Raw genomic sequence first — 27,484 nt, 5'->3', positions numbered from 1 at the left:
TACTGGAGTGCATGAATTCCTTCTTCATGAGTTCATAAAAGGTGATGAGGGTGTGTTTGTTTGCAATAGTTGTTCATTTGACGGCGTTGTTGACAGCACCAATTCAATCTCTCCCTCACAATGCGAATACAACGTTCGATACACAACTGAAACCATTCCAAAGAGCATTGCCGGTACAGCAAGCGTTAGCGATGGAAACAACAACAACAACAACAGCAACGAGTTGATTCGAAAAGAACTCAATGTTCGTTTCGAAACAGAGACTATTCCAAAGATCAACAATGACAGACTTTCTATGCTCCATTGTACTGTTGAGAAACTTGAGGCTGTTTTGACCAACAGAATTGTTCAAGAAAATGAGAAGTTCGACGCATTGTATGAGCGCATCTCACAGATTGACACCTTGTCGTCGCGCATTTCCAACATGGAAACTCTATTGTCTAAAACAAATGATACCCCTGCCGAGAAAGTGATAAAGGCATGCGACATTGACGTGATGAAAAGACGCATTACTTCGCTGGAAACAGAGAACAAAAAACTGCGATATAAGATGACGCTATTGGAACAGAAAAGTGATAGGAGCGTGGATTGTACAAGTCAGACGGACGACTTCCTAAAAGAATCCTTCTTACCAAGAGATCCTGACAATACAGTTAACGTTGTGCCCAACATCAACACTAGCAACAAGTTTGATGTGCTGTCGGATAATACAACAGTTCCAGAAGAACAGATCTCCGATGATCTAATCCAAGGTAACAACAAACGACAATCCAGCACAATTGATGAGATTAAGCTACGGGCAGAAATTGTGGTTATCGGTGATTCAAACACACGAAGTATTATGCCAAGTATATTATACCCAGACAAGCAAGTCCACAAGCAACCGGGAATGACCATTCCTGAAGCTATAGACATCATAGAAACCACCCCTTTCTCCAATCCTAAATGTATCGTGTACCATGTGGGTACCAATGATGTAAAGCAAGAACGGGCTGCAAGCGGGGTGACCGAGAACATGAGACGACTTGTTGCGACAACTCATGACAAATTCCCAAACGCAGCCATAGTCTTGTCCTCTATACCGCCAAGAAATGACCGCCACCTGATGGAAATCGCAAAGCAAGTTAACGCCTTCATTCACATCCTCGGCCAAGAATGCGGCTACATAAGTGTTGCGGACAACGACAATATGGAGGAAAATGGCTCGATCAAACGAGTGCTATTCAAGGATGATGGCTATCACCTTAACCGCGGTGGTGTAAAAGTTCTAGCTGCTAACTTAAAAGAGGCTATACATCCAACAGTTGGTCTGGGTACATACAACAGAGGAAGGAGAAGTAACGCCCCACAACAGAGAGGAAACACTTCCCACCTGTCCTCGCTACGACCTGAGTCCCATCAGATCTCTCCCTCACGAAGAAGGAAGGCGACTCAGAATGGTTACCAGGACCCAAATCCTGCTGGGAAAAGATTCAAGGAACCCTGGAACGACTATAATGCTCCAATACCGCCCCCACAAAATAACAGAGAACCCTGGCTGAACGGACGTCCAGAGCAAGCAGTGCCCTTACGACAAAATAGGGAACCCTGGATTGGCGGGCAAGCTTTCGAAGCATTGGGAAACAGTGGAGCAGAAAGGAACTGGCAGAGCGTACGTCCAGCAATGCTTAGACAAGCTCCAACGGACCTCAGAGGCGCGAACCAGAGCATGTGGAGGGACCATCTACCAAGGCTACAACATGACAGGGCTATGGAACGATGGGGTCCAGAACACGAATCCAGCGGATGGCGACGTGACCCTTTCCCCCCATTCCAATCCTACCGTGGCTACGACGATCTGTACATGGACTGGTTTCCGTCAAACCTGAATGGACAACGGAACCGGTTCCAGCCTGAGCGCTCTTGTGACTATCCGTGGTACAGGGACTATGACTTTGATGAATACTAACTCAAGGTTTAGTATCTACTTATATAAGACATCGTATAGTACTTGTTAACAAGTTATAGTAGATTGCAAACGTAGTTGTTTAAGTAAGCTCTTCAGTGATGAAGTAAAAGTTTTAGTAAAGGTAGGGAATAAGTCAGCACTCTGATAGTTTTGTCGATACTCTTATTAAGCCATGACAATGTCAAGGTTACAAATGTCTCCTCACTCTATATCCATAGGTTTTTGGAATGTTCATGGTTTAGGAAAAAAACTTGAAGTCAACGATTTTAGAAACAGTTTAGAAAAATTAGATTTCTTCGCCCTCCTTGAAACATGGAGTAATGATACGTCAGAAGTTGATCTACAACATTATCAGCACTTTTCATCTCTAAGGAACAAACAAAGTAAAGCCAGACGGAACTCAGGTGGAATTATCTTTTATTTTAAAAACAAACTAGCAAAATTTATAAGACGAGAGAGCAGCACTTCAGAAAGCAAAGATATTCTCTGGATCCGTGTAGCCAAGGAATTGTTTGGCCTATCCAGAGACGTATTCATAGGTAATGTATATATCAGTCCTGTTAACTCTTCGATCCACAAAAGATCTGAAGAATCTATCTTTGATGTACTAGAACAGGACGTGGCACGTTTTACGTCCAGAGGTTTTGTGATTCTCGGAGGAGACTTTAATAGTCGATTAGGTTCCTTGAAAGACTTCGCGGACGAAACTCCAATAGATTCTGACGTTGAGCATATTCCAATTCTCAACATCTCAAGAAATTATTCTGATAAAAACCCGCCAAACACATTTGGCAAAGATTTGACTGATTTATGTTACCAATCCAACCTCAAAATTCTAAATGGGCGAGTCCTGGGAGATCTCAGCGGCCGATTCACCTGCTACCAGCCTAACGGCTGTAGCACTGTTGATTATGCCATAGCTAGCAGTACCCTCTTCCACAATATCAATATATTTAGAGTACATCCATTGACCGAATTTTCTGATCATTGTATGATCTCGCTAAACATTAAGACACTTATACAAGAATCTCAAAACGAAACACCCAAAATAAATATGCGACCTTTGCCAGACAGATTTGTCTGGGGACCGGACTCCAGCGAAAAGTTTATAAATGCTTTACGCAGCCAAGCATTATCGCACAAGCTTGAAAATTTTAATTTGTCAACGCATCTAAACTCAATCTTAAATGCAGACATCGACAAAGAAGTTCACAAATTTCAGGAAATCTTAGAAATAGCGGGGAAAATGTCACTACAAATCAAACATAACAGTAAACAAAAAAAATTACGAACAAATAAAAAGTGGTTCAACAAAAATTGCTTCGAGGCCCGGAAAGAGCTCCGTAATCTGCAATATTTATTGCAACGAAACCCAAAGAACCCTTTTATTCGAGGTAGCTATTTTAGGAAGAAAAAGGAATACAACAAACTAATTCGAAAGCGCAAAAAAGACTATGAAACTGACTGTTTAATGCAGCTCCAAAATCTTCAGGAAAATAATCCAACCGCCTTTTGGAATCTACTCAAACAATTTAAAAACGCCAATTCTACTCCAAAAGCTTTAGAAGAAATTCCGCCTGATTCATGGGTAACTCACTTCAAAGCATTACATGAAAAACGTAGGCTTGAGAGGCAAAATTTTGACACTGAATTTGAAATGAAAATTAAAGACAATCTAAAGGCACTGGAGGAACTCAACACAGAGCAAGGGCCTCTTGATTGCCAAATCACGGAGGCTGAAATAAGTAGTGCAATAACGGCTCTCAAAAACAAAAAGGCGAGCGGCGAAGACATGATAATTAACGAAATGCTGAAAGCGGGACACAGCTTACTTTTAAAGCCTCTTGTTGCATTATTTAATCGCATCTTTTTTAGTGGAAAATTCCCCCAAACCTGGTCAAAAAGCTACATAGTGCCCATATTCAAATCAGGGAGAAAAGACGACACTAACAACTACCGCGGGATTTCCATTTCTAGCTGTCTCGGGAAACTGTTTACCTCTGTACTAAACAAAAGGCTCTCCTCTTTTCTCGAGGAAAACAAAATTCTTAAACCTAATCAAGCAGGATTCCGGAAGAATTACAGAACGTCAGATAACATATTTGTTCTGAAAACGTTGATTTCCAAATATACACAGTCAAGAAATCAACTATTTGCTTGCTTTGTGGATCTATCCAAGGCATTTGATTCAATTTGGCACGAGGGCCTATTATTCAAACTCATATCAAAAGGCATTTCCGGTAGATTTTTTGATATGCTAAAAAGTTTATATAGTCAATCCGCAGCGAGTGTGAAAACAAATATAGGTTTAAGTGAAAATTTCCCTGTCAAAATAGGAGTGCGGCAAGGTTGTGTTCTAAGTCCCTCACTATTTAACCTATATATCAGTGACTTAGCAGACGAACTGAATACAGGAGATTTTGATGCGCCCTTGCTAAATACATCTGAAGTATCAAGTTTATTTTATGCCGACGACCTTGTCCTACTATCAACTAGCCAAAATGGTCTTCAAAATGCAATTGATAAACTAGGTCTCTATTGCAACAAATGGAAATTATCAGTTAACATAAATAAGACAAAAATAATCGTATTTAACAAAAAGGGTCATATGTTCTCAAATCTGAAATTTCATATACTCAACGAAGACATAGAGATAGTTTCTTCATATTGCTATTTAGGAGTGGTGCTTACAACAGGTTGCAACTTCACAACAGCATTAAAAACATTACAAAAGAAGGCGCTAAGAGCTCTGTTCAGTATTAAAACAACACTAGGAGAAACCAATCCTTCAATTTCAGTATATTGTAAATTATTTGATGCCTGCGTTGTCCCAATATTGACTTATGGTGCAGAGGTATGGGGCAAAATCGGATTAAATGATAAGTCACCCATTGAACAAGTTCATCTGAAGTTTTGCAAGTCGTTATTAGGCGTAAGAAAAAACTCAAGTAATCTTGCAACAAGGGCAGAACTAGGCAGGTATCCTCTGTGGATCGAAGTATATACTAGATTGTATTCATACTACAAAAGATTAGTTAAAGAAGTGCCAAGAAATAGTCTACAATTTGAAGCTTTTCTTGTACAGCAGGACTTACACAGTCGCAACATACCATGCTGGTTTTCCAATGTTAGTAAAATCCTGGAGGAGTCTGGTTTTGCCTATCTTTTGATTAACAGTGATCGCAACACATCTTTCGCTCAGTCCGAAGTAAACCAAAGACTGAAAGACAACTTTGTTCAAAATTTTTACTCCGAAATGAATTCTCCTGGCATGAAGGAAAACCAAGGTAATAAGTTAAGAACCTACAGAAAATTCAAGCTTACTTATGAAAGAGAAAAGTACCTAGAGATAACAAATTTTAGTTATCGCCGAGCCATGACTAAATTAAGGATCAGCGACCACCCACTGCAAATTGAAGCTGGCAGATACACCCGAACTCCTCCTGACGATAGAATATGCATGTTTTGTAATAAGAATGTCAGATGTATAGAAAATGAAATGCACTTTGTACTAGAGTGTTCTCTGTACAATGATATGCGTAATAGCCTTGTTAATGTTAAACGTGTTAAAGAGAAATATACAAACATAACAAAGGCAGACATGTTTAAATATCTGATGTCATCAACTAACTATGACATATTGGAAGAACTGTGTAAGTTCGTTTACTCTTGTTTTAAGAGGAGGGACGAAGCTTGTAGAAAATAGTTATTATTAGGATACATCATTGTTTATTTGTTGTCATTAACTTTATATCAAACTTAATGCATTTAGCCCCATTGGGGCATGAACATGCAATAAACATCATTGTCATTGTCATTGTCATTGTCATTAGATTACACACGCTGTTTGGTAAAGTGAAGAATTAATGAAGCGTGAATGACCAAGTTGTTCAGTTTTGCAGCAAAATGTAGTTTATGCATATAAAAACCCTTTGTTCGGGCACTATAATCCTACGCCTTTACAAGTTCTATTCTGCACTTGCAGACATCATTACGTCACAACGATATTATGTGCGTTGAATATTATTATTAGATTACAGACGCTGTTTGGTAAAGTGAAGAATTAATGAAGCGTGAATGACCAAGTTGTTCAGTTTTGCAGCAAAATGTAGTTTATGCATATAAAAACCCTTTGTTCGGGCACTAGAAGACTATGTCTTTACAAGTTCTATTCTGCATTTGCAGACATCATTACGTCACAACGATATTATGTGCGTTGAATGTTATTATTAGTTTACAGATGCTGTTTAGTATAGTGAATTCGAAGAATGAACGAAGCGTGATTGTTCAAAGTTTTTCAGTTTGGCGTCAAAATGTAGTTTATGCATATAAAAACCCTTTGTTTGGGCACTAGAAACCGATGTCTTTACAAGTTCTATTCTGCACTTGCAGACAACATTACGTCACAATGATAGTATGTGCGTTGAATATTGTTATTAGATTACATACGCTGTTTGGTAAAGTGAAGAATGAATGAAGCGTGATTGTTCAAAGTTTTTCAGTTTTGCTGCAAAATGTAGTTTATGCATATAAAAACCCTTTGTTTGGGCTCTAGAAACCTACTTCTTTACAAGGTCTATTCTGAACTTGCAGACAACATTACGTCACAACGATATTATATGCGTTGAATATAATTATTAGATTACAGACGATGTTTAGTATAGTGAAGAATGAATGAAGCGTGATTGTTCAAAGTTTTTCAGTTTTGCAGAAAAATGTAGTTTATGCATATAAAAACCCTTTGTTCGGCCTCTAGAAGACTATGTCTTTACAAGTTCTATTCTGCTCTTGCAGACATCATTACGTCACAACGATATTATGTGCGTTGAATATTATTATTAGTTTACAGATGCTGTTTAGTATAGTGAAGAATGAACGAAGGTGATTGTTCAAAGTTTTTCAGTTTGGCTGCAAATTGTAGTTTATGCGTATAAAAAGCCTTTGTTTGGGCACTAGAAACCTACGTCTTTTCAAGTTTTATTCTGCTCTTGCGGAAACATCGTACACATTAATTGGACACTTTCTTTAACATGTTTGTGTCGTTAGGTGAAGGTGATGTTGCGGGACGGCCGATATTTTTGTGGATATAGTGGGCATTCGCTAAAAAGACGTTTTGTGCTGGGCGTTCGCTAAAAACATCGAAAATTGTCAACTTTGAATTATGTCAGTTAGGGTCGATGGATTGACTTGAAACTCAGGATTAATGAACGGGAGCACAACGTGGACATATTCCAAGCAAAAAAAATGAGATTCGTGCAGCGCGGACTTCTCAAGAGTGGGCGTTTGTGGCCATTCGCTAAAATGACCCTTCCATGTTTTTTTCTGTTGCGTAGAGAATTTGCCACTGACATACTGTGGATGATCCTTTCAGCAATGCAAAGTTTTCTACTGTTGACAGGACGATCCTATGAACAGTACAAAGTTTTCTACTGTTGACAGGACGATCCTCTGAACAGTACAAAGTTTTCTACTGTTGACAAGACGATCCTGTCTACAGTGTAAAGTTTGCTACAGACAGTCAATAGCCTCACAGGCTAAAATTTTTTTATCATCCATAAAATTTACTTGCTTTGGTCTAAATGCATATTGATTGCTAGGATACAGGCAGTTTCAACATTTGCAGCCATCTTTATTCCTTTGAATTTGGGGAAATTAATCAAATTCATATTTTTTTCTAACTGGTATCTGAATTGCCTGCTATGCTCAGTCTAGCGGCGAATCGGCGACTCAACCGGCCGCCGGCTGTAATATAGCGGTTTGTGACCCCAGGTTGCTCTTCTCGATACTTACACAGAAGCAAGATTCAAAGTCAAACGCGTCCTCCATGCGCATAAAAATGTATCACGACCCAAAATACCTTTAATGGGGATTGATGACACCTCAACCGTTGGTGGCGTAACGTTAGGCAAACCCGGAAGTAGACCGGATGTGGCGATATCGGTAGCATGGAAACCCCCATGCAGTGCGAAATCTACGCCAAAATTAGGCATAAGGAAGCATCTTGAAGGTCAACTTTGACGCGGCGAAAATCATATCTGGATACAATTTGACACTTCGATTGAAGTCCACGAGGTTCTCTGACTCGTTGAGAGTACGAGGATACATTTAGTAGCCCCATTTGACCAATTGTGTGTTTACTGATGACGTCTGAAAAAAAGCATCCTAATGCCTCATTCGGGCTGTTGACAGTCGAGAATATGGAAACGGAGGCCGATAGTGAGCCCACTTCTGTCGGGTAAGTCAGGCTTCTTCCTCAACGATTCTCCGGCAAGAAAGTCTTCTATATCCTCCCTGCCCACTAGGCAGTATTTAATTGTCCAGCCTAAGGGAATTCACACTTGAACAGACAGTTAAACTAAAGGACACGCGCGCGACCGGCCGGTCCAGTTGTCGCAACTTCCTTTCTGAGGTTTTCTAGAATCTTCGATAAACCCGCGCTTGGGTCACGAGGGACCGAAAAGACCTCACAAGACTGTCCTAGAATTTCTTGGCACCGAATCAGGACCTCTCCTCTTTTGTATGGTAGCCAAGACACGCATACATTGGCTATTTTAGTCAGAAAATCTGCGAGCTAGAGTTTTCATCGTGCCCCCCTCCCCTCCTCTTTGCAGTTGTTTTTATCAAATCTCTGGCGGGAAAAACTCCGTCTTACCCCCGGTTTCCCGATCTTTCCCCGCTATGGTTAGGTTTGACGGAGGGCACACCGGCATGCCGAACGGTACAGTGGAGACATCGCCCGTCAACGAGGCCAAAAGGATCGTTTTGGACAACGAGGAAGATCAGGAAAGCCAACGTGTCAAGTAAGCATAATTACCGTATCAACCATGATCATGATGATTTTTGTTTGTTTGTTCTTTTGTTTATTTTGTAGGTGAATGAAACATGGTGTTTCTGTGGTAATGGCAAGTCAAGTTTTTTGTGCTGTCTAGAACACTGTAACCAAGGAGATTACAACCTCCTTGCTGTAACGCACATTTGCCCTTTGACATACACGTGTCAATTATGTATGCAGCAAACGACAGTGGTTACTACTAGTACTTCTCAGGGTTGGACAAGTCCACTAGCCTAATTATCCTGGACAAGTGAAAGTGCCGATCGAACAAGCACATGTCAAATCCCACTAGCCTGATTGGCCAAGTAAGATTTTGAGTTAAATTTTTATAATGTTATACTTGTAACTTTTCACACATTGACATCAACTATTGGTCAACACAAAAATATAGTCAAATTCACTATAAAAGAAATCCATTACTGGAAGTTAAAACTACATAGAAAACAGTCATTTAGATTTTACGCAAGTGAAAAGTACATTCTTTATGTAGTTGCCCAAAAGGACAATTGAATTTCAGAAAACTTGTCCAACCCTGATAATAGTAGTAGTGCTACTAGTAAGTACTACATGAAGTAAAGTTACATGTACACATTTGATGGAAGTAAATCCCTAAAAGATTCAGTACTGGTCCTGTATTTTGGAGCTGTACCTAAATGATTTTCACAGTAGTATATGGGTACACATCACTAATCTGTGTGTTCTGTACCTATAGAATTGTTAACATACAGTGACAGGTCAATAGTACCTAAATGTCAGGTATAGGCGCTTTCATATCATTTCTGTTCAAAATAGTTCAATCCTACTAATACATGTATTGTTTGAAGATGGCAATTCAAATTGAGTTTTGAACCCTTCAGTTATGATGATTCAACACATAAAAGACATATTGCTACATATATGAATATTCATTTAGAAATAATTGGTCAGACTTGTCTTTGTTTATGTTTATTTCTTGCAAATATTTCCTACATGACCTAGTTGAGTAGTTTGGCACACCTCTGACCACAGCGTTCGTAGGTCTCCAAGCAGATGTCATGTCATGTCAGATGACATGTCATATAACAAAATTAATATCCAACATCACATTGCAGGGTAAAAAAGGACCTGTATAAGCTTAGCCCTTTGACAGAGATCAGGGTGCATGTGCGGCGACATGAATTCTAGGTAATATGTCAAAGGTAAAGGCCACCCAAAAGGAAACAAAACCTGTCTGGATGTTGTTATGAAAATCGAAACAATGGTCGAGACAATGACAGTCTGTTTCCTTTTTCAAGGCCTTTACCTTTGACACATTACTTAGAATTCTTGTTGCCGCACATGCGCTCTGATCTCTGTGAAAGGACTTATTACAATGAGGTGTATAGCATGTGTTGCTGTGAATGTGATTTATACTAAGATTCTTATGAATGATTTGAAATCAAGGCCATGCAAGTGTACATGTTGTATTATGTAAGGAACATGTCTATATTTAGCCCATCCTAACTTAGGACTTATTCTTTTTAAGTTATTGATAGGTTGTTAAGGACCTATGGATGGTCCCTATTCTATTTTTGGCTGGGGCATACATCATCATGACACAGAACCTTAGGGACAAACCAAATATGATTGTAGAGGAATGGTTGTCAATATGGTACCTAATACGTTGCTCTATGGAATTTTCAAAAAATTCATAGAAGGACAAAAGAAGAAAAAAAGCAAATACAATAGAGAATTTTGCTGTCTCTTTTGATTTCTGACCTAAATGAAATTTCACATATATATGTAGCCCATCCCCAATAATGATAATCTCTCTTGGTTGGTCCCTTGCAGTAACCACATGTGGATAGTTCGGCCAAAGGTCATATTGAGTCTGGAAAGCACCATTTGGCATTAGAGTTAGGCACACATACTGATATCATTGATGTTATGGCTTTTGTTTTTTGTTTAAAAACTTTAATGATTAAAGTTAGCATCGTTGTTTGTCAGTCCTCAATGATAAACCAAATGAGGACATTTTCTTATTAATTGAAATTTCCAAAGAAATGATTTAGAAATTGTATTGTACTGTTGTTGATTGAATGTATTATTACATAACTTCTTGAAATGCAGCCTATTTTGATGAAAAAACACACTATTCTGTTAAGCCCAGACATTTGTAAGGGAATTCGATGAATGGGGGAGTCTCAGGTGTTAAACCTCTGTATATTTAAAGAACCCAACACACTTGTCGACATGTCGTCAAGAGTAGTGGCGATCCTATGTGCTTGATAATGGCGCTAGCCTCGACAAGGCAGTGTTACTCTATTAGCCAATAGCAAAAGCATTGTATAAGTGACATCAACACAAATGACACTTGAAGATTGCCTTATGTACATACTAACAAGTTTAGGCAAACATGTTGAAATGAGTCATATTATTTTTTCTCTTCAATTCTTCCAAAACCAGGCTTTGTCGTTGTTTGCGATGTAGATGGTGTAACAGATACTACCAGACCAGTTTTGTCACTATTGTTACCACAGTAATGATAGTCATTATCTTCTTCATTAGAATGGTTGGTTTACATGATTGAAGCCTACCATTACCTGTTACATGTCACAATCACTACAGCTAAACCAGACAAGATAGATGAGTAGCAACAGTCAATATGGCTGCCACGTTTTCCACTTGTAATGGAGGCATGACATAAACAGAGTGGGAGTTTCTTGTGATCTGTCTGTCTTGCACCAAAGCACAGTGTCTGTTTATGTGTGCTGCATAGAAAGGTGCAGATGATTCTTGTGATACTAGCTATGGATTATTATAAAGTCTATATTTTGTTAAATGTACATTTTTGATCTGATTTAAACTACTTACGTACACACAGTGTCTTTTACTTGTGTACATGATAAAACATACATTTGTATGCTTTTGTAACATGTCCCTTTTGTAAGATGATGTGTGTTACATATGCAGTTAATTCAATTATAGGTTATTAGTAAGATATTATACATTCTACACTTTTTCCACCAAGTTGGGATACTTGCCAAAAGATGTGCAGTTGACATTCAATGATCCTTTTGCTATATTTTATATAATTTGTTTTGTGATCAGATATACAGTACATGTGCACATAGAAATGGGCAAGATTTGATTGCTCCCAGTGATGTTACATCATTATTGCATGGCTCTCTGACCTTTATCGTCCAATGGTCATATGGTCAAATATACTGAGTTCACTTCAACTCCGATCAGTTTATGCATAACTCATATTGATTTTTTTTATTGTTACAGGAAAGCTGAGGCCAAAAAAAGTCAAGGAAATACCCAGTACACTCTTAAAAACTATAAGGAGGCCATCAAACTATATAATGAAGCTATCGGTAAGTACTGGTTGTGATATGTCGTGTTTAATTCATTAGTTGAATTGTAGACTTTCAATTTTCAGATATATTATGACTGGTGAAGATAAATATAATTGAAACAGTTTGAAAGTGGAATTGCTTTCAAGCTATGGATATTGTGTATTAATGGCTGATAATAGTCATATGACTTAATACCCCTGTCATATCTTCCACGATCATATCATCCACGGGCGTATCGACGGAAGATCGGCCATATTTAAGATCGACATAAGGGTTGCACATATTTTTCATGTGAAAACCGCCCATCACATATAAGCCATACTTTTTACCTTGTACAATTGTTGTGCAATAAAGTTATTATAATATAAGCGAGGCTCAGGCGATTGCCACAGAATCGCCGTCCGATCGATTTTCGCCAAATGTGACGGGTATAATAACACTAACTTTGGTAGAGCAGTTTTGGTGACATGAAAATGTTATACTTGACAATGTGACAGTCTGCAATGATTGAATTGCAATTCCTACAGTGTAGTTGCCATTTATATAGTAGGCCATAAGGTACCATATAGTATTTCATACATATACCATAGAACAAGCACATTCATTCATCATTAGGTTATGGATTTTATTGGTTTTAGGAAGGCAGTTTTGGCAAAGTGTCCCCACAACCATCCCTGGTCAAGGCATTTTCTGTGACATTCTTTTGTTTTACTTCAGTCTAGGTTTACCTACAAATGTATGTTGATTTCGTTGTTGCAACATGATTTTGTAACTGACGTTTTCTTTTATTAGGAATAATTGAGATGTAGTATGAGTCATGTTTGTATGCCATCATACTAGCAGTGACTACCACACCACACCCATGATCAACTTGAACCCTAGAAATATTACCCTTTTGATGGTGATCCTTAGTGATAACATGATGTTTTTATCAGCATTCACCCCTCAGATTAGTATGATTGCATGATTATGGTGCTGGATAGCTGGACAACCCTTCAGTCACGCATGATCCGTTTTTCTTCATCTCTAGTATTAGTTAGGCATAATGTAATTGTTGGCATAGTTAGGTGCATATCGGTAAATACAATAATTGTATGGTTCAAGTGGTTGTGTTGAAGTGCCTCCTACCAAAGGTAAGTGGTAATGCAGGTAGACAAACTGGATGCAAGATTATGATATGCATTATGAAAACCCCTAAATCCAAGTAATGATGTAATTTGGAGAAATGGTTTATTTCTAAATGCAGTATTATGGACTTCACATAAATGTACATTTATGACAGAACTATTCTAACTACCTAAAACCCTTTATTTCCCAATGGAACAGCCCAGAATACTTCATCAGCCCCCTCTAAAAGATAAATGGATCAGTCCCAACCAGTTGATTAATGATGGTTCATTGACCTATCTAGGGATGTACCAAGGAGAGTCTGGGGAGGTGATAGAAAAGAAATGAGGAAAATGTAGAAAATAGTAAACATGGGTGAAAACATTTCTCCTAGTTTTTTTTCAGGAAATTATTTTTATTACTAACATCAATATCATCATCATCTATCGTTCTGTATCAGTAGGTACCAAGCTAGTACATATTTACTGTCATAAGCCTCCCTCCCCCATGGTCCTTACTGACCCATCCCCCAGGTGACCTGACAGACAGCTCCATTGTGACCTTCACACCTGTCTGTCTAGGTGTGTCATCATTAAAGGGCATTCCAGACATTCCGCATAACCATATGTTAATCTGTATCACTGATTCAGTGCTATCATACATAATTGAATTGGGTTGAAATGTTTCATTCTGCTTTATTTTTGAGGTTGCTTAACAACAGTAATTGTAGGGGATTTGGGACAAAAAGGATGGAGATTACACTACATTGTTGCTATTGTGGAGAGGGGATTACCGATAGAAGCAAGCACAAATGCCAAAAGGAAAGGAATCATTTATATAGATCATGGTTAAAAACAAATGAGGCCTTGCAGATTAAGGAAATGTAATTAAAAGAATACAAGTTTTAACATAATTAAGCTTGCAGTTTTATTTTACAATTTTTTAAATCCACAATAGTCACTTGACATTTTCAGTTTAGCTTGGTTAACTAGCATAATCTAAGTACAGACAGGACAGTAGTAAGGAAACAACAGTTCAATATTTTCTTTATTAGATGTGGTATTTAGGAACAAACCATTAAAAAGGAAAGAAAGATGCATATGAAATAGCTTACTAGTCTACGTGTAACAACATGTTTGTATTGCACACCTGGTAAACCACCTTATGGCTTGACATGCCTTATACTGAAGAGTACAAGCTGCATAATGGACAGATTTATTTAATCCACTCATACTGGGAAGGACCCATACTCCTTCTGATAAGTGTGATGGGTTGCTCAAGGTGTGGCTCTCCTCAAACACCGGACGTCCTTAAGGCTTAACTGAAGCTAGTTACTCATTTTTACCTAAGTGAAGTGCCTATTCCAAAACACAACATTGGAGAGCATATCATCAGGGACTCAGGCTTTGAGCCAAACACCCTACTATTATGCAACACCACATAGAAATTTATGTAACATAGTAAATGTGATGACAAAGACAAATTGCGTGTCCCTTACCTTAAGGGTACTTTTCAATCTTTGTCATCTCTTAAGATCCTTATCACAATTCCTTGGGGCTCAGTTACTCCTTAAAGAAAAGAGTAAACAGTTCTAGGCCCAATCCTTCCTTTGGTAGGATGCCTGTCTAATCCACCTTGGTGCAACAACTAGGTTAAAAAGACAATACTTTTAGGTACCTGAGATTACCTGTGTAGGTACAAAAATCTATAGACAGACTATGTGAAAATTATCAATAGAATTTTTGTGGTATAATTCTGAGAGGAAAGTTGTTTGTCATCAAATTCAGTTTTTGTGGCAGCCACAGAATGAAATAGATTTTGCAGGAGGGTACTTATAGTTGTGGTTGTTTACTTAACACAGGTAACAAGACAGGAAACTTGTATGTAAACAAACCAGTAAACAAAGATGGCTTCAGTTCAGCCCAGTGATTTTCAGACTTAACTGCTTAAATTTCCTGATCCGAGCTGATTAACTGTTTAAGCGCCACATTCCTATTTCCAGGTATCTTTTATCTAAACCCTAATTTTGAAGGGAATATTTAGCTTATCTGTTCTAAATTTAAAGCTACACTATTTGCAACTACAAGTTGTGTAATCAGTTGTTTCTCATGTCGTTTAGATTTGGTAATGTTTACTTTTGATAGCAGGAAGGCAGTCTAGTTTCTATTCATAAGATCTTGTGGTAAAAAAGGCTCTTTGTATATCCTGTTTATACTATTGCAGTAGCAACATATGTTAGCTATGCATGAGATTGAGAGTCTAGGATAACATCTTGATGTATTCTGGACTGCTTATAAGGTTAGGAGGTCTGGCCAGTAGAGCATATCTTCCCACATCTTTCTGCCAAGGCTACTTGTAAGTCTTCTGCTTAGATGGCTGTATGTATTATATAGTGGTACGTTTGTGAAGGTTAGACATCCAGGAATCGTTACAATTGAAGACGAATAAATCTTTACTTCTGGATACTTTATTTTTATACAGACGTTTCGGAAGGCGTCCGCCTTCCTTCCTCAGTGAAAAGAAAATGAAGACAAACAATTTCTTGAAACAAGGAATAATTCTTATGTTCTAAATAAACAAAAAAGGTAACGGCTAAGGTGTTCTAAAATAAACAACACAGGTAACTATTGAGGTGTTCTAACAATGTTCTAAACAAACAAAAAGGTAACTGACAAGGTTCTAGAATAATTCAAGCAAAGTAAAATGAACTAACAAGGAATAAGATATTAAAACATGATAAGTGTATAAATAAAACCATCAATCACTTCAATAAACTATCCCAAGTACAAGAAAGCTCAGTTCTCAACCCACCCCTACGGTTAAGCGAAGGACGATGAATCCGCTCATAAATTGCCTCCCTTACCCCCCTCTCAAACCAGCGAGATTCTCTGTCTAAGATGTCTGTAGTATCTAAGGAGAATGAATGATCGTTGTGAATGTTCAGATGATGCCAAATGGCCGATGAAAACTTGCTAGTACTCCCCCTACAATGCTGCTTGTACCTTTCCTTCAGGGACATCGTGGTCCAAGATGATGAGACGATCATCTCTTTTGATGTATGTTCGCTATTTACAAGTATACCTACCAAAGGGGCTGTGGATGTGGTGCGAGAGTTCTTACAAGCTGATGATAGCCTTCAAGATAGATGTAAACTATCGGTGGATCAGATCTGTCATCTTTTGGAACTCTGTCTAGGATGTACGTATTTCACTTACGATGGCAAATACTATAAACAACTACATGGTTGTGCCATGGGCTCGCCTGTATCTCCAATAGTAGCTAACCTTTACATGGAGAAGTTTGAAGAAAAAGCTCTCAGTAGTTTCCAAGGTCCCCCTCCGGCTTTCTGGTACAGATATGTTGATGACACATGCTGCAAACTGAAGAAGGAAGCGGCCAATGATTTTTTCCAACACATCAATCAAGTTGACAGACACATTAAGTTTACCCAGGAGATGAGTCATGACAACACACTACCTTTTCTGGATGCACAGCTACGGATAGAGATAGATGGTCACATCAACGTAGAAGTGTACCGCAAACCTACCCACACAGATCAATATCTTCAATTTGAGTCACACCACCCTCTGGAGCAAAAACTCAGCGTCATAAGAACTTTGTACAACCGAGCAGATACTATCTTCACATCTGTTGAAGCTAAATCAAAAGAACAGGAACATCTTAGGACGGCATTATCCAAGTGTGGATACAAACCTTGGACCTTCAATAAAGCTCTGAAACCCTCCCACGAATCTAGGAAACCAATAAAGAACTCACAGTTGGACCGGACAAAGACAGTCAACATCACAATTCCTTACGTTCAAGGTGTGTCAGAAAAGATTAGACGGATCCTACAAAGTCAAGACATCGCCACAAATTTCAAACCCTACTCAACGTTGAAACAGAGACTGGTGCACCCAAAGGACAAAGTCAACAAGAATATTAAGTCTAATGTCATTTACAGACTGAAATGCAATGACCCGAACTGTTTAGAGACTTACATTGGTGAAACGAGTCAGCCCCTGAAGGAAAGGTACAAGCAGCATTGTAGGGGGAGTACTAGCAAGTTTTCATCGGCCATTTGGCATCATCTGAACATTCACAACGATCATTCATTCTCCTTAGATACTACAGACATCTTAGACAGAGAATCTCGCTGGTTTGAGAGGGGGGTAAGGGAGGCAATTTATGAGCGGATTCATCGTCCTTCGCTTAACCGTAGGGGTGGGTTGAGAACTGAGCTTTCTTGTACTTGGGATAGTTTATTGAAGTGATTGATGGTTTTATTTATACACTTATCATGTTTTAATATCTTATTCCTTGTTAGTTCATTTTACTTTGCTTGAATTATTCTAGAACCTTGTCAGTTACCTTTTTGTTTGTTTAGAACATTGTTAGAACACCTCAATAGTTACCTGTGTTGTTTATTTTAGAACACCTTAGCCGTTACCTTTTTTGTTTATTTAGAACATAAGAATTATTCCTTGTTTCAAGAAATTGTTTGTCTTCATTTTCTTTTCACTGAGGAAGGAAGGCGGACGCCTTCCGAAACGTCTGTATAAAAATAAAGTATCCAGAAGTAAAGATTTATTCGTCTTCAATTATATAGTGGTAGGGTGCAGTTTTAGGGTTACTAAAAGTAAAACATTAGTTGCTGCCAAATAATTGGCAGAATTACATTTTGTATTAGCATGTTTTATGATTGAAGTTGTATGTAGGATACTTGAAAAGATGCTGTCAGGTTTTAGATAAGGATTTGTTGTCTGGTACCTGTGTGCTTATCTCTTTCTTTGTATTTTCTGCGCCCTGCTATCCCTATCTCAAGAAGAGTATTGTTGCAGTATTTGTCCGATTTGGTCATATCACACCTTCTATGAATGGCTATTTGAATTGATGTTTATACTCAGGGAAGGAAGCTTTAAACTTCTTAACAGGTGTGTAAAAAGACAGAATATTACAGGTGAGCGAGCAGGTAAATTGCAGACAGATGGCTAGTACCTAAACCATTTTCTCTTGAGACCTCATTTCTTTGAAACAGAATAGGAACTGGTAGGTTTAGGAGCATGTATCCTCGTGGGACCTTTGCGCACCAATTTATATGTTAAACAGGGTTAAAGATCTGCCTACAAGCACCCTTTGAAGAGATTGTTTTCTTCTTGAGTGTGGAAAAAGCATGTTTCATTCACGGCTTCTCTATGAGATCAACCTGCCTGTAGAAATAAAGGTCTTGCATGGGAAGAAAGCTTTAGCCACACAGATTCTTAGACAAGCTTACAAGGAAGCCGAGGCAAGGACGAAGGGAGAAGATAGCGAAGTACAGCCAGAAGGAGAAGATGATCTGTCGGAAGACAGTCAGCGGAAGATAGCGGAAAGATTTATGGTGAAGGCCAACAGTTGGCTACGGGTTCGCAAGTATGAGACAGCTTTGACTCTGTACAATCAAGCACTGGGTGAGTTTGGCATGTTTCTATCTTTTCACAGAAGAGTTTTGTTTCGGTTCAGTTGAAATATGATAACATTAACATGTATTGCCTTAACACCATATTTTATTGCAAACAAATGTAGCATTGTATCTAATAGAGTTTGGTGGTATTTGGATTATTCATTATGGTCCTCAGAACATTTATGTAGACATCTAGATATTACTTCTTATGTTTTCTCTTGCAGTTCGAATACTGAAGTATGTACTATGTAGATGTTAAAAGGGGCTGTAATTGGGGAAATTTTCACAGGGATTTAACTTTGTGGTGGGGAGAAAATGGATTGTTTGTGGTGGTTTTGATATGGCGGTTAAAACTTGCGTGCCAGATTTTCTTGGAAAGGGAAAAATGTTTGCGGTGGTTTTTAGTTCCTGGTGGAGACATTTCTATGAACATCCTGAACCTAAAACCATTGCGAACAAATCACCTTTTACAGTATGTGTGCACCTGTGCATGCCATACTGATGCTCATGCATGCAGTAATGTAGTACTCAAGGGGGCGAAGTCACGGCAGATGTTAACACATCTGTCAACTTTGATATTTGATTTCATTAGATAGTCTAATTATCAAGTGTGTTGAATAAGTCTTGTAATCAATTTATTTATAAAGGTTAAGGTTCGCCAATACAGTGAAAGGTATGGCGAACAGGTGTTTCTTGTTAGAAGACACCTTTTCAAGGCCGCCATACCAAAATAGCCTCTCTACCAGGCTTTTCAAGACAAAATGGTGGGTTTCCAACTATTGTCATGCTGCCACAGAAGCCTGTTTTCCAGGCTACAATGCTGTATCAGCACTATCTGTTACCATCAACAATCATTTTAACATGATAGGCAAGGGCATTGCACAGTAAGTTGACATGTAATCCTTGTAATACACATATCATGATCATATCCCTCACAGCATATATGTATCACGGGTACCCTCTGGTGGTTTAGCAGCTGAATGGTCAGTAGTACTGATAACTAGTTTTCCCATGTCAATCATTTCATAGTCGGTAGTTTGAATGTTCCTTGCCTTGAAGCTTGCAGTTGCCTATCAGTTATCAAGAATTACTGTATCATGAGTCTATGGTATGCATGACATGCTTGTGGTGAACTGATCTGGCCAGGCTGTGGTTACTGTTACACTTGTAGTGTTTATAGTCATGTACATGCAGTTGTCTAACTATATGTACGACAGATGAGCAACAAATGCAAGAATCTATTGCCTATAGCTTAAACTGTTTGAAATATACTTGGAAATTACTGGTTAAACTTAAAAACATCGTCTGGCAGACAACTTTTTTTCAACCAAACAAAGGAGTTGACAAGAACTTCAAAACTGTGTAAGCTTATCTTTACATGTACATATGCTATAGATCTACTGTAGTGCTAGACAAGTTTTGGAAAAACTGAGTTATGGTTATTATAACAGTTAATAAATAAAGTACTCTAAGTTCCAACGTCCCAATAGTGTGTAGTAACACTATCCTCCATGTCCCAATTTGGGGTTTATTTGGGGTGAGTCCTTTATTACCTTTATTATAAGAAATAGAGTACTACTGTATGGGTCAGCTCAGTATGTACATTTTGTATTTGGCCTTGGGACTGTACCATTTTTAAATTTTGTGGGGGTATTGCTGAGAAACAGTTTCACAGAACAAATTAAGAGGGTGTCTGTTCACATCTAGTGACGAAAGATGGACAAAGAATTATGGAGGAGTGATTCAAAGGAAATGGATCTTAAGAAATTTTTTATACTCCCCCTCATACATATGTGTTGGTATAGCCCTTACCTTCATTTATACATTCAAGTTACATTTTGTATGTCTTGTCTTGTGTCAGATGGATACACAAAGGATTAAAGTTACTTTTTCTTTACATAGTGGGCGTAAATGTAGTGTAAACAGGCATAAGATGAAGGGTGTGATGCACAGGAGGTTTGAAGCCTGGGGTGCATTTTCCATGTGACTAGACCTTCCTTCACTCTTGGATTGTTTAGTATGCTATACATGGCAACTTTTATTGTCCAATTGTATTAAATTATACCACTGTCTAGACTGCAAAGTGGTGGTAGAAACCAGCTTATTATGGTTGTAGGTTATGGTTATAGGTTATGGTTGTTTGATAACTCGGTTTGTTTTGTATATATAGCGACTGAATGTTGATTTCAACATTTTGCACTGATCCCCAGCTCTTTGTCCACGTGTTCTCACCAATTAACCACGTTATTGACTCCGCCTTACTCCATTGTAATCTGCATAGCAGCCCCGCATTAGTTCGGCCAATTGGAAAGCCGGTCTCTGCAGATGTGGGCCTTCGTATCGCCTGTGGGGAATTGGGCATAGTTCTGTGCAGGGCCAAAGGGTGCGTCCAGACGCTTGTGTTTAGTTGTTGTCTCGAAGGTCGTAAAGGAAAGGATATATACATCATGCCTGTAATAGACATCCGGGACGGATACAGTTCCGGCGAGGATCAAAATGAGACTGGAAATTCTTTTCCTGCCTTTTACGGTCGTGACCAAGCGGGAGATTCGTCCAGAATCGACAGGAAAGAAGAGAGACATGACCCTCGACCTAGCGGCAAGGTTGGCACTGCTGATGCCTTCGGCGCGAGCCGTACGTCACCGGGATTGACCCACGCTTCTCACAACGGTTTCTCACCGGGAGCCAGCAGGTGTTCGCAAACATCACCAGACAGCACCGGGTACAAGAACGGGGACAGGGACCACGCTTCGACAGACACCCCAGGGCCTGATACACATACGGGCGCAACAACAAAGGACACGCCAACAGCAAAACGACGACCCAGCCTGCGAGAAAAATTCACCGAACTGAGACTGAAAGCAGAGGAGAAGAAGCTCCATCAAGAAAGAAATAGCACAGCAAAGCCAGGCCAGGTGGGAAGTACAGACTACAAAGAACCAAATATTAACACAGACAGAAGCCCCACTAATACAGGTAAACCAGGTGAAAGGTCATCGGGGACACGTACTAGGTGGATAGGATCACACCTGTACCGACCTAGAAGGCGCTCGTCTGAAGCTAAAAACCAGGCCGAGGACATGGACACTTCAGACACTGGTGAACAAGATGACCACACTTCCACGGACAACGTTTCACAAAGCAGCACCCCTGGTGTTAGCAGGAACAGCAGTGTTAGCAGTACTACCAGTACCCTCAGCAGTGGTAGCAGTCGGCCTTTTATATTTACTTCAACAGAGGAAAGACTGAGAGCACGGGAGGCACAAAGCAAGGAGGAACAGCTTAGAGCATCTCCCAAGCCAGCGACAAGAAGTGATAGAGAGTTTCCCAAAATGGCCACTGGAAACAGTGGAAGTGATAGAGCATCTAATTCTTCTGATCCCAGACCAGCCACTGGAAGTGATACATTTACAGGCAAGTCCACACCAGAATCTGGGGCCCAGGACACCCCTAATAAAGCTAGTAAGATCAGAACATTTCTATCAGCTCAAAGACAGAGGATTGTTGAAGAGACCAACATGCCTGAAAACAGCAGAGTGAGGAATGCCGACACTACAACTCCATTTCATGCATCTCCAAGGGTGTCACCAAGAGCCGCAACAAGTAGTGGGATTCAAACTCCCCCATTCCAGCCATCTCCGAGGCAATCCCCACGAGCTGCTACAAGAAGCGGGATTAGAACCCCCCTGTTTCAGACATCTCCTAGAGAATCCCCACAGGCTGCAGCAAGAGGTGGGATTCGAACTCCCTCGTTTCAAGCATCGCCCAGGCAATCCCCACGAGCTGCTACAACTACAAGAAGCGGATTTAGGACCTCTCTGTTTCAGACATCAAGGGACACCCCGCAAGCTGGTACAAGTAGTGGGACTCGAACGTTTCGTCAGACTTTACAAGAAGATATTGATGATGGGGACGACATTAGGCCTAAGTATGCGTTTTCAGCAAGGCAGAATAACACATTTAGAGAAAGGAGTAATGGAGATAGAACTGGTGTCTTTGTGCAAGACTTGGGAGAGGATGTAGAAGACACAAGCACAACTAGGACTAGAACCAGTTTCTTTAGGCAAAACCTGAAAGAAGATCTGGATGACGATAACAGGACTGGGGCTAGAACCAATGTCTTTCGGCAAACCTTGACAGAGGATCTTGACGACAGAAGCAGTAGCGGGACTAGAACCAGTAACTTCCGTCGCCCGTTTAGACAAGACCGCAACAATGACTGGGGGCCTTCGGCTACCGAGTTTCTACAAAGCCTGTATGAAAACCAGGACAATGGAAGTGACGATGGACGTTCAAATAGCTTCCAATCAGAATCAAATGTACAAGAAGGTAGGGATGATGATAGGGACAATACCTTCAGCTCCAATACTTTCAGCCCCAGAAAACAACGAGAGAAGACTCAAATTTTCAGTCAAAATGGAAAGTACGTCTACACTCAAGATCAAGAACCTGAGTTTGATTTTCCAGAGGAAACCGACGCACAGGCAAATGTTGTAGGAATGAATGGTGGGCCGTCCTTTGCAGACTTAAAGCGGTCTGAGGTTTTCGTCCGACTTGCGCACACTTTCCTGAAACACAGGAAGTTTGAGAAGGCAGTGGAACCGCTGAGTAAGGCTATAGGTGAGGCAGACACTTCATACAATATGAATATGATGACATTTAAAATCACTGGGACAGGTGAGGCAGTCATGCAAACATTATACAGTGATATGGTGACATGATTTCAGATTGGCAAATTTTCTTTTATCACACCTGTGTGTTTTTACCATGACTATTATTCCTTGATGTTATGAATATATGTCGATACTCAATCAGTTTGGTAACCCCAAAAGGCATAATAAGTTTTACAAGCGACAAGAATGGTAAGCTGTAACCTTATATACTTTTTCCCCCACCCCTACAGTACTAGTATCTTCAAGTTCACCTCACTTGTTGTAATCTTTATGGTATCAGCCCTCCCACTCAAAATGAGTAATGTAAATTGATACAGCTGAGTCACCTTTCAATTCATTCTCCTATCCTTGATGCTTGAATGACTTGGAAAATTATCCACATATTTTAAACTTATCTCCTCTAAATGTTAACAATGACATAATATTCTGTTTGATTTTGGACAAAGCTATTATTGTGAAGATTCACTTTTATTGTTGTGTGACCTGTGCTGTTTCTGTACATGACAGATGGGATAGGTTACAGTCCTAACATATGAATCATGTAATACCCTCAGGGCATTGTATCCATATCCTTGATTTGAGAAGTAGCGGTGGTATTTGTATTGTGATGGTCAACATGGGTAAAATTTCCACATGGATTATGCAACAACTAAATGCATGACTTATACTAGAAATGTATCTATGAAAAAAAATCTAGACAAAAATGTTTTGTGTGCATTGATAGTGAAATCAGGCTTAATATTTGGACCTTCGTTTTCCAGGCACCTACCAACTATCACGAAAATTAATTCATAGCTTCTTTGTTATCCTGTCCACTAACATACAAACAAACACATTCAACCACAAATGGCATCTACAATTGGGCAAAGATAATAAACAACAAACAAACCATAAACCACATACAACAAGCCCATTTGACATGTAGTAAAAGGTAGAATGATTTTCCTCAAAATTCATCAGCATATGCTGCTCTGGGTGCTGCCATGGACCAAGTAGCTTTCCTTGCATGGACTGACCAAAAATTAGAATGCAATAATTACAGAACATTATTACATTTTTTGCCTAATCCTTCAAAACATATCAACAGCATGAGCTACAAATTTGGTTAGGTCCAAATGATTTGTTAATGAAAGTTAATTGCCACCAGCTATATCATAAAATATGGCTGCAATAAAGCCATGTAATAAGATGTGTTGCTACGACCGTCAGATGACATTGCCGTGCACTGACATAAGCTCTGAGGATTTGGGGACATCTTGAGGTTTAAAAAGATTTTGTCTCTGCAACAGTTGCTGACACTTTCTGTCATGTGTCATGCACGCAATGTTTGTGTGTTGAATTTGAATCATTCTAGACCCCATCATGTACATACATGTATATTCATAACCATTTGGGCTCAGTCTATGGAATGAAATGTGTGGGAAACATTTAGTTAGGGAGGCCTAGTATGTACATGTTGCCATGTGAAGTGCTATTGATAAGGTTGCTTGCAGATTTTGCATTCAAGCCTATAGCTACAACATGTAGATGTTTACATATATATAGACATGCATACATTCATACCTACCTACATACATTCATTCATTAATTCATACATACATTCATTCATTACAAGAGGGTTTTATTGGAACTCTACAATATTTTGAAATTCATATGAAATTCATTTTTGTATGAATGTTGACAAATAGGAAAACTTAAAGTGAATCATGTAAAGAGCCACTCTCTCCTATGAATGTTAATGGTCTTTTATGGATTTTTGTCTGAAACTGAAAATGTGATGATGTATTGGGTTGACTTGTACAAGAGTTAAAGTTGTGTTAGTTTTGGCATGTTTATGACATGGCATCATACATAGAATTACTTTTGAGCTCAGCCACCACAGAAATTTTATAATTATGAAGGTATTCACATAGAAACAAGGCATCCTATAGGAACTCTTTCATCTATCGTCAGATCATAACAACTCTCATGTATTATTCAGATTCACATGGGAATGTCCTTGAGGGTATACTGTAACAATAGCAGCCGGCAGCCCATTGTCTTTGTGATTGATTCTAACCTGGTGTCAGGAAGGCTTGACCAGAAGCTTGGGACAGTCACTCATGTGACTTCCAAGAAATAGTCTAAGTGGGCTAGAGAGCTGGGATGCATCATAAGTCTAGACCAGACCATAGTTAGCCTCTGTTGCAGGCTCCAAACCAGCCCCCCCCCCAAAAAAATAATAAAAAACAGCCCTGTTCGGAGACTACAACTGAGGCTATCCATGAGTCAAGTCTTTATGTCCTTGAGTACATATGAATGATGTAATTCTGACATTTGAAGGTCATTCATAGAGACTCAAGCACTTTTCAAGGTCACTGATATCGAGGGCTAAGGTTCATCATGTTTAAATATTAAATAATAGGTCTTAGAAATATCTCTTTTAATATTTAACTGACCTTAAATGTGAGTGATGATGTCTGCAGGTAGTTAAGACTTCCCTTATAGTAAGTTATACAGTCAACCATGGTTTGTAGTCAGCAGACATTTTATCAAAGTTTCAATCATGGATTTCGAATGCCGTGAAATATATTTCTCCTAAAAATTATGAACTACATAAATGTTACATGGCATAGACCAATTGACATATACCTGTTATATGAATAGTCATTTTGTGAATATATTGTAAAATCTGATGGAGATCGAAATAAACAAACAAACAAACAAATTTGTTGATATTGGTTAAGTAATATTTTTAATCTGTTGTTCCTGCAGAACTGTGCCCGACATGTGCGAGTTACTATAGCAACCGTGCGGCCTGTTACATCATGCTGGGAAAGTTCCGAGAAGGTCTGGAGGATGCCAGACAGACCACAAGAATAGACTCCAACTTCCTTAAGGTGAGCCTTGTTAAAATGCCATGTTCTACACTGTGTTTTAGTATCGCAGAAAAATACTGTATTCCTAGTACTCTACATTTAGACAGAATTGCCCAAGAAAACTACTCCGGGAGACAGATAAAGTGTGGACTGTGTGGACAGTTGGTCACTGTAGACTGGGTTCCTAGTGCTTGTGTCAATTGGAATATTATCTGAGAGACAGCCAAAAAGTTTTAACATTGTGCAGGTGGTCTTTATGTGAAAGAGGTCACTTGTACAGGTTTGACTGCACCCACCTGTTAAGTGTACGTGGTAAAAGCATAAACAATTGGCAACTTCAAACAAAATCTGAAAAGCCTTAGTTAGTACCTGCCAATCTATACACTTCCTGCCTACTCAGCAAGCATAAATGTTTGGGAGTTTGTCTCCATAAAACTGCTTCGCAAAGAATGGGATTTTTCAACCTCTGCTTATTTTTGCAACTTCGAATTACATGAAGTGTGACCCCCCAAAAAAAGAGATCAAAGAAGAAATGATTATAACTTTGCATCATAATTCAGGTCACTGGCAATACTAAAGGTGCTAAACACACCCTTTGGAAGGCTTCATGTGCAAAGTTTAACACACCATAAAGTGTGCTGGTAGTTTGTTGGCTATAACTCAATTCTACAATACCTCATTGTCTGCAGTCTGGGATGACACCCAGTAATTTTATTGGTGGGAGGTAAAGTTAATAATGACCAATAACATCGACATAACAAAGGCTGAGAAACAAACATTATAGTCATTCAGAAGCCCTAGTCAGAACATATGGCCACTTGATAAGGTATTCTAAACTTCAATTATCCAATTCTGGATTTCAAGCGAATGGACCCATTTTTCTTAGGGGAGGCTCAGGGGAGCAACAGAGATGTAACTGTGTTGTGATTTTCTTGTTATCTATGATAGTATGAGGAAAACTGAATTGCCCATGTTGAAAAGATGGGCAATTGTTTGTAATTGAGTTTATAAATTATATTCTTTCCTCAACATTTTGTTAAGTTTATGTACAATATTCAAGCTCTTAAATTTGTGAAGAGGGTTTGTTTATTTTGCTATATCCATTTATAAATGATAGACCAGTCAGACCTGTTCATTACAACAAGTAGACAACCTGACCTGAGCTCTGACCCGTTAAAACTGCAATCAAGGAAACTCCCAAAACACTCCACCTATGGAGCAGACTTTCAACAGCATATACTGCCGCGCGAAATCCGCTCCGCATCAGCTGCCTGCCGTCTCCCCGGCCGGTTGGCCTTTTTTT

The 27,484-nt window shown here is 39.1% G+C and overlaps 1 protein-coding gene across 3 annotated transcripts in view; it reads left to right on the top strand.

The window, feature by feature from the left end:
• The first annotated feature begins 18,345 nt into the window (after nt 1–18,345).
• Nucleotides 18,346–27,484, top strand: part of LOC118405767 — a 27,746-nt gene continuing 18,607 nt past the window's right edge. Inside the window, exons 1-2 of one of the 3 annotated variants that reach the window (XM_035805501.1) lie at nt 18,346–18,657; nt 26,078–26,202. In XM_035805501.1, coding sequence (XP_035661394.1) covers nt 18,381–18,657; nt 26,078–26,202 — 402 coding nt within the window. In that variant the 5' untranslated portion in view covers nt 18,346–18,380. Of the gene's footprint in view, nt 18,658–21,019; nt 23,271–26,077; nt 26,203–27,484 lie in introns of those variants that run through there. The other 2 variants (XM_035805499.1, XM_035805500.1) reach the window with 2 other exon arrangements.

Source organism: Branchiostoma floridae, chromosome 18 (assembly GCF_000003815.2).
Source record: "Branchiostoma floridae strain S238N-H82 chromosome 18, Bfl_VNyyK, whole genome shotgun sequence".
NCBI classification, from domain to species: domain Eukaryota; kingdom Metazoa; phylum Chordata; class Leptocardii; order Amphioxiformes; family Branchiostomatidae; genus Branchiostoma; species Branchiostoma floridae.
Note: the sequence above shows the minus strand (reverse complement) of the source record. Positions and strands in the feature narration are given on the sequence as shown.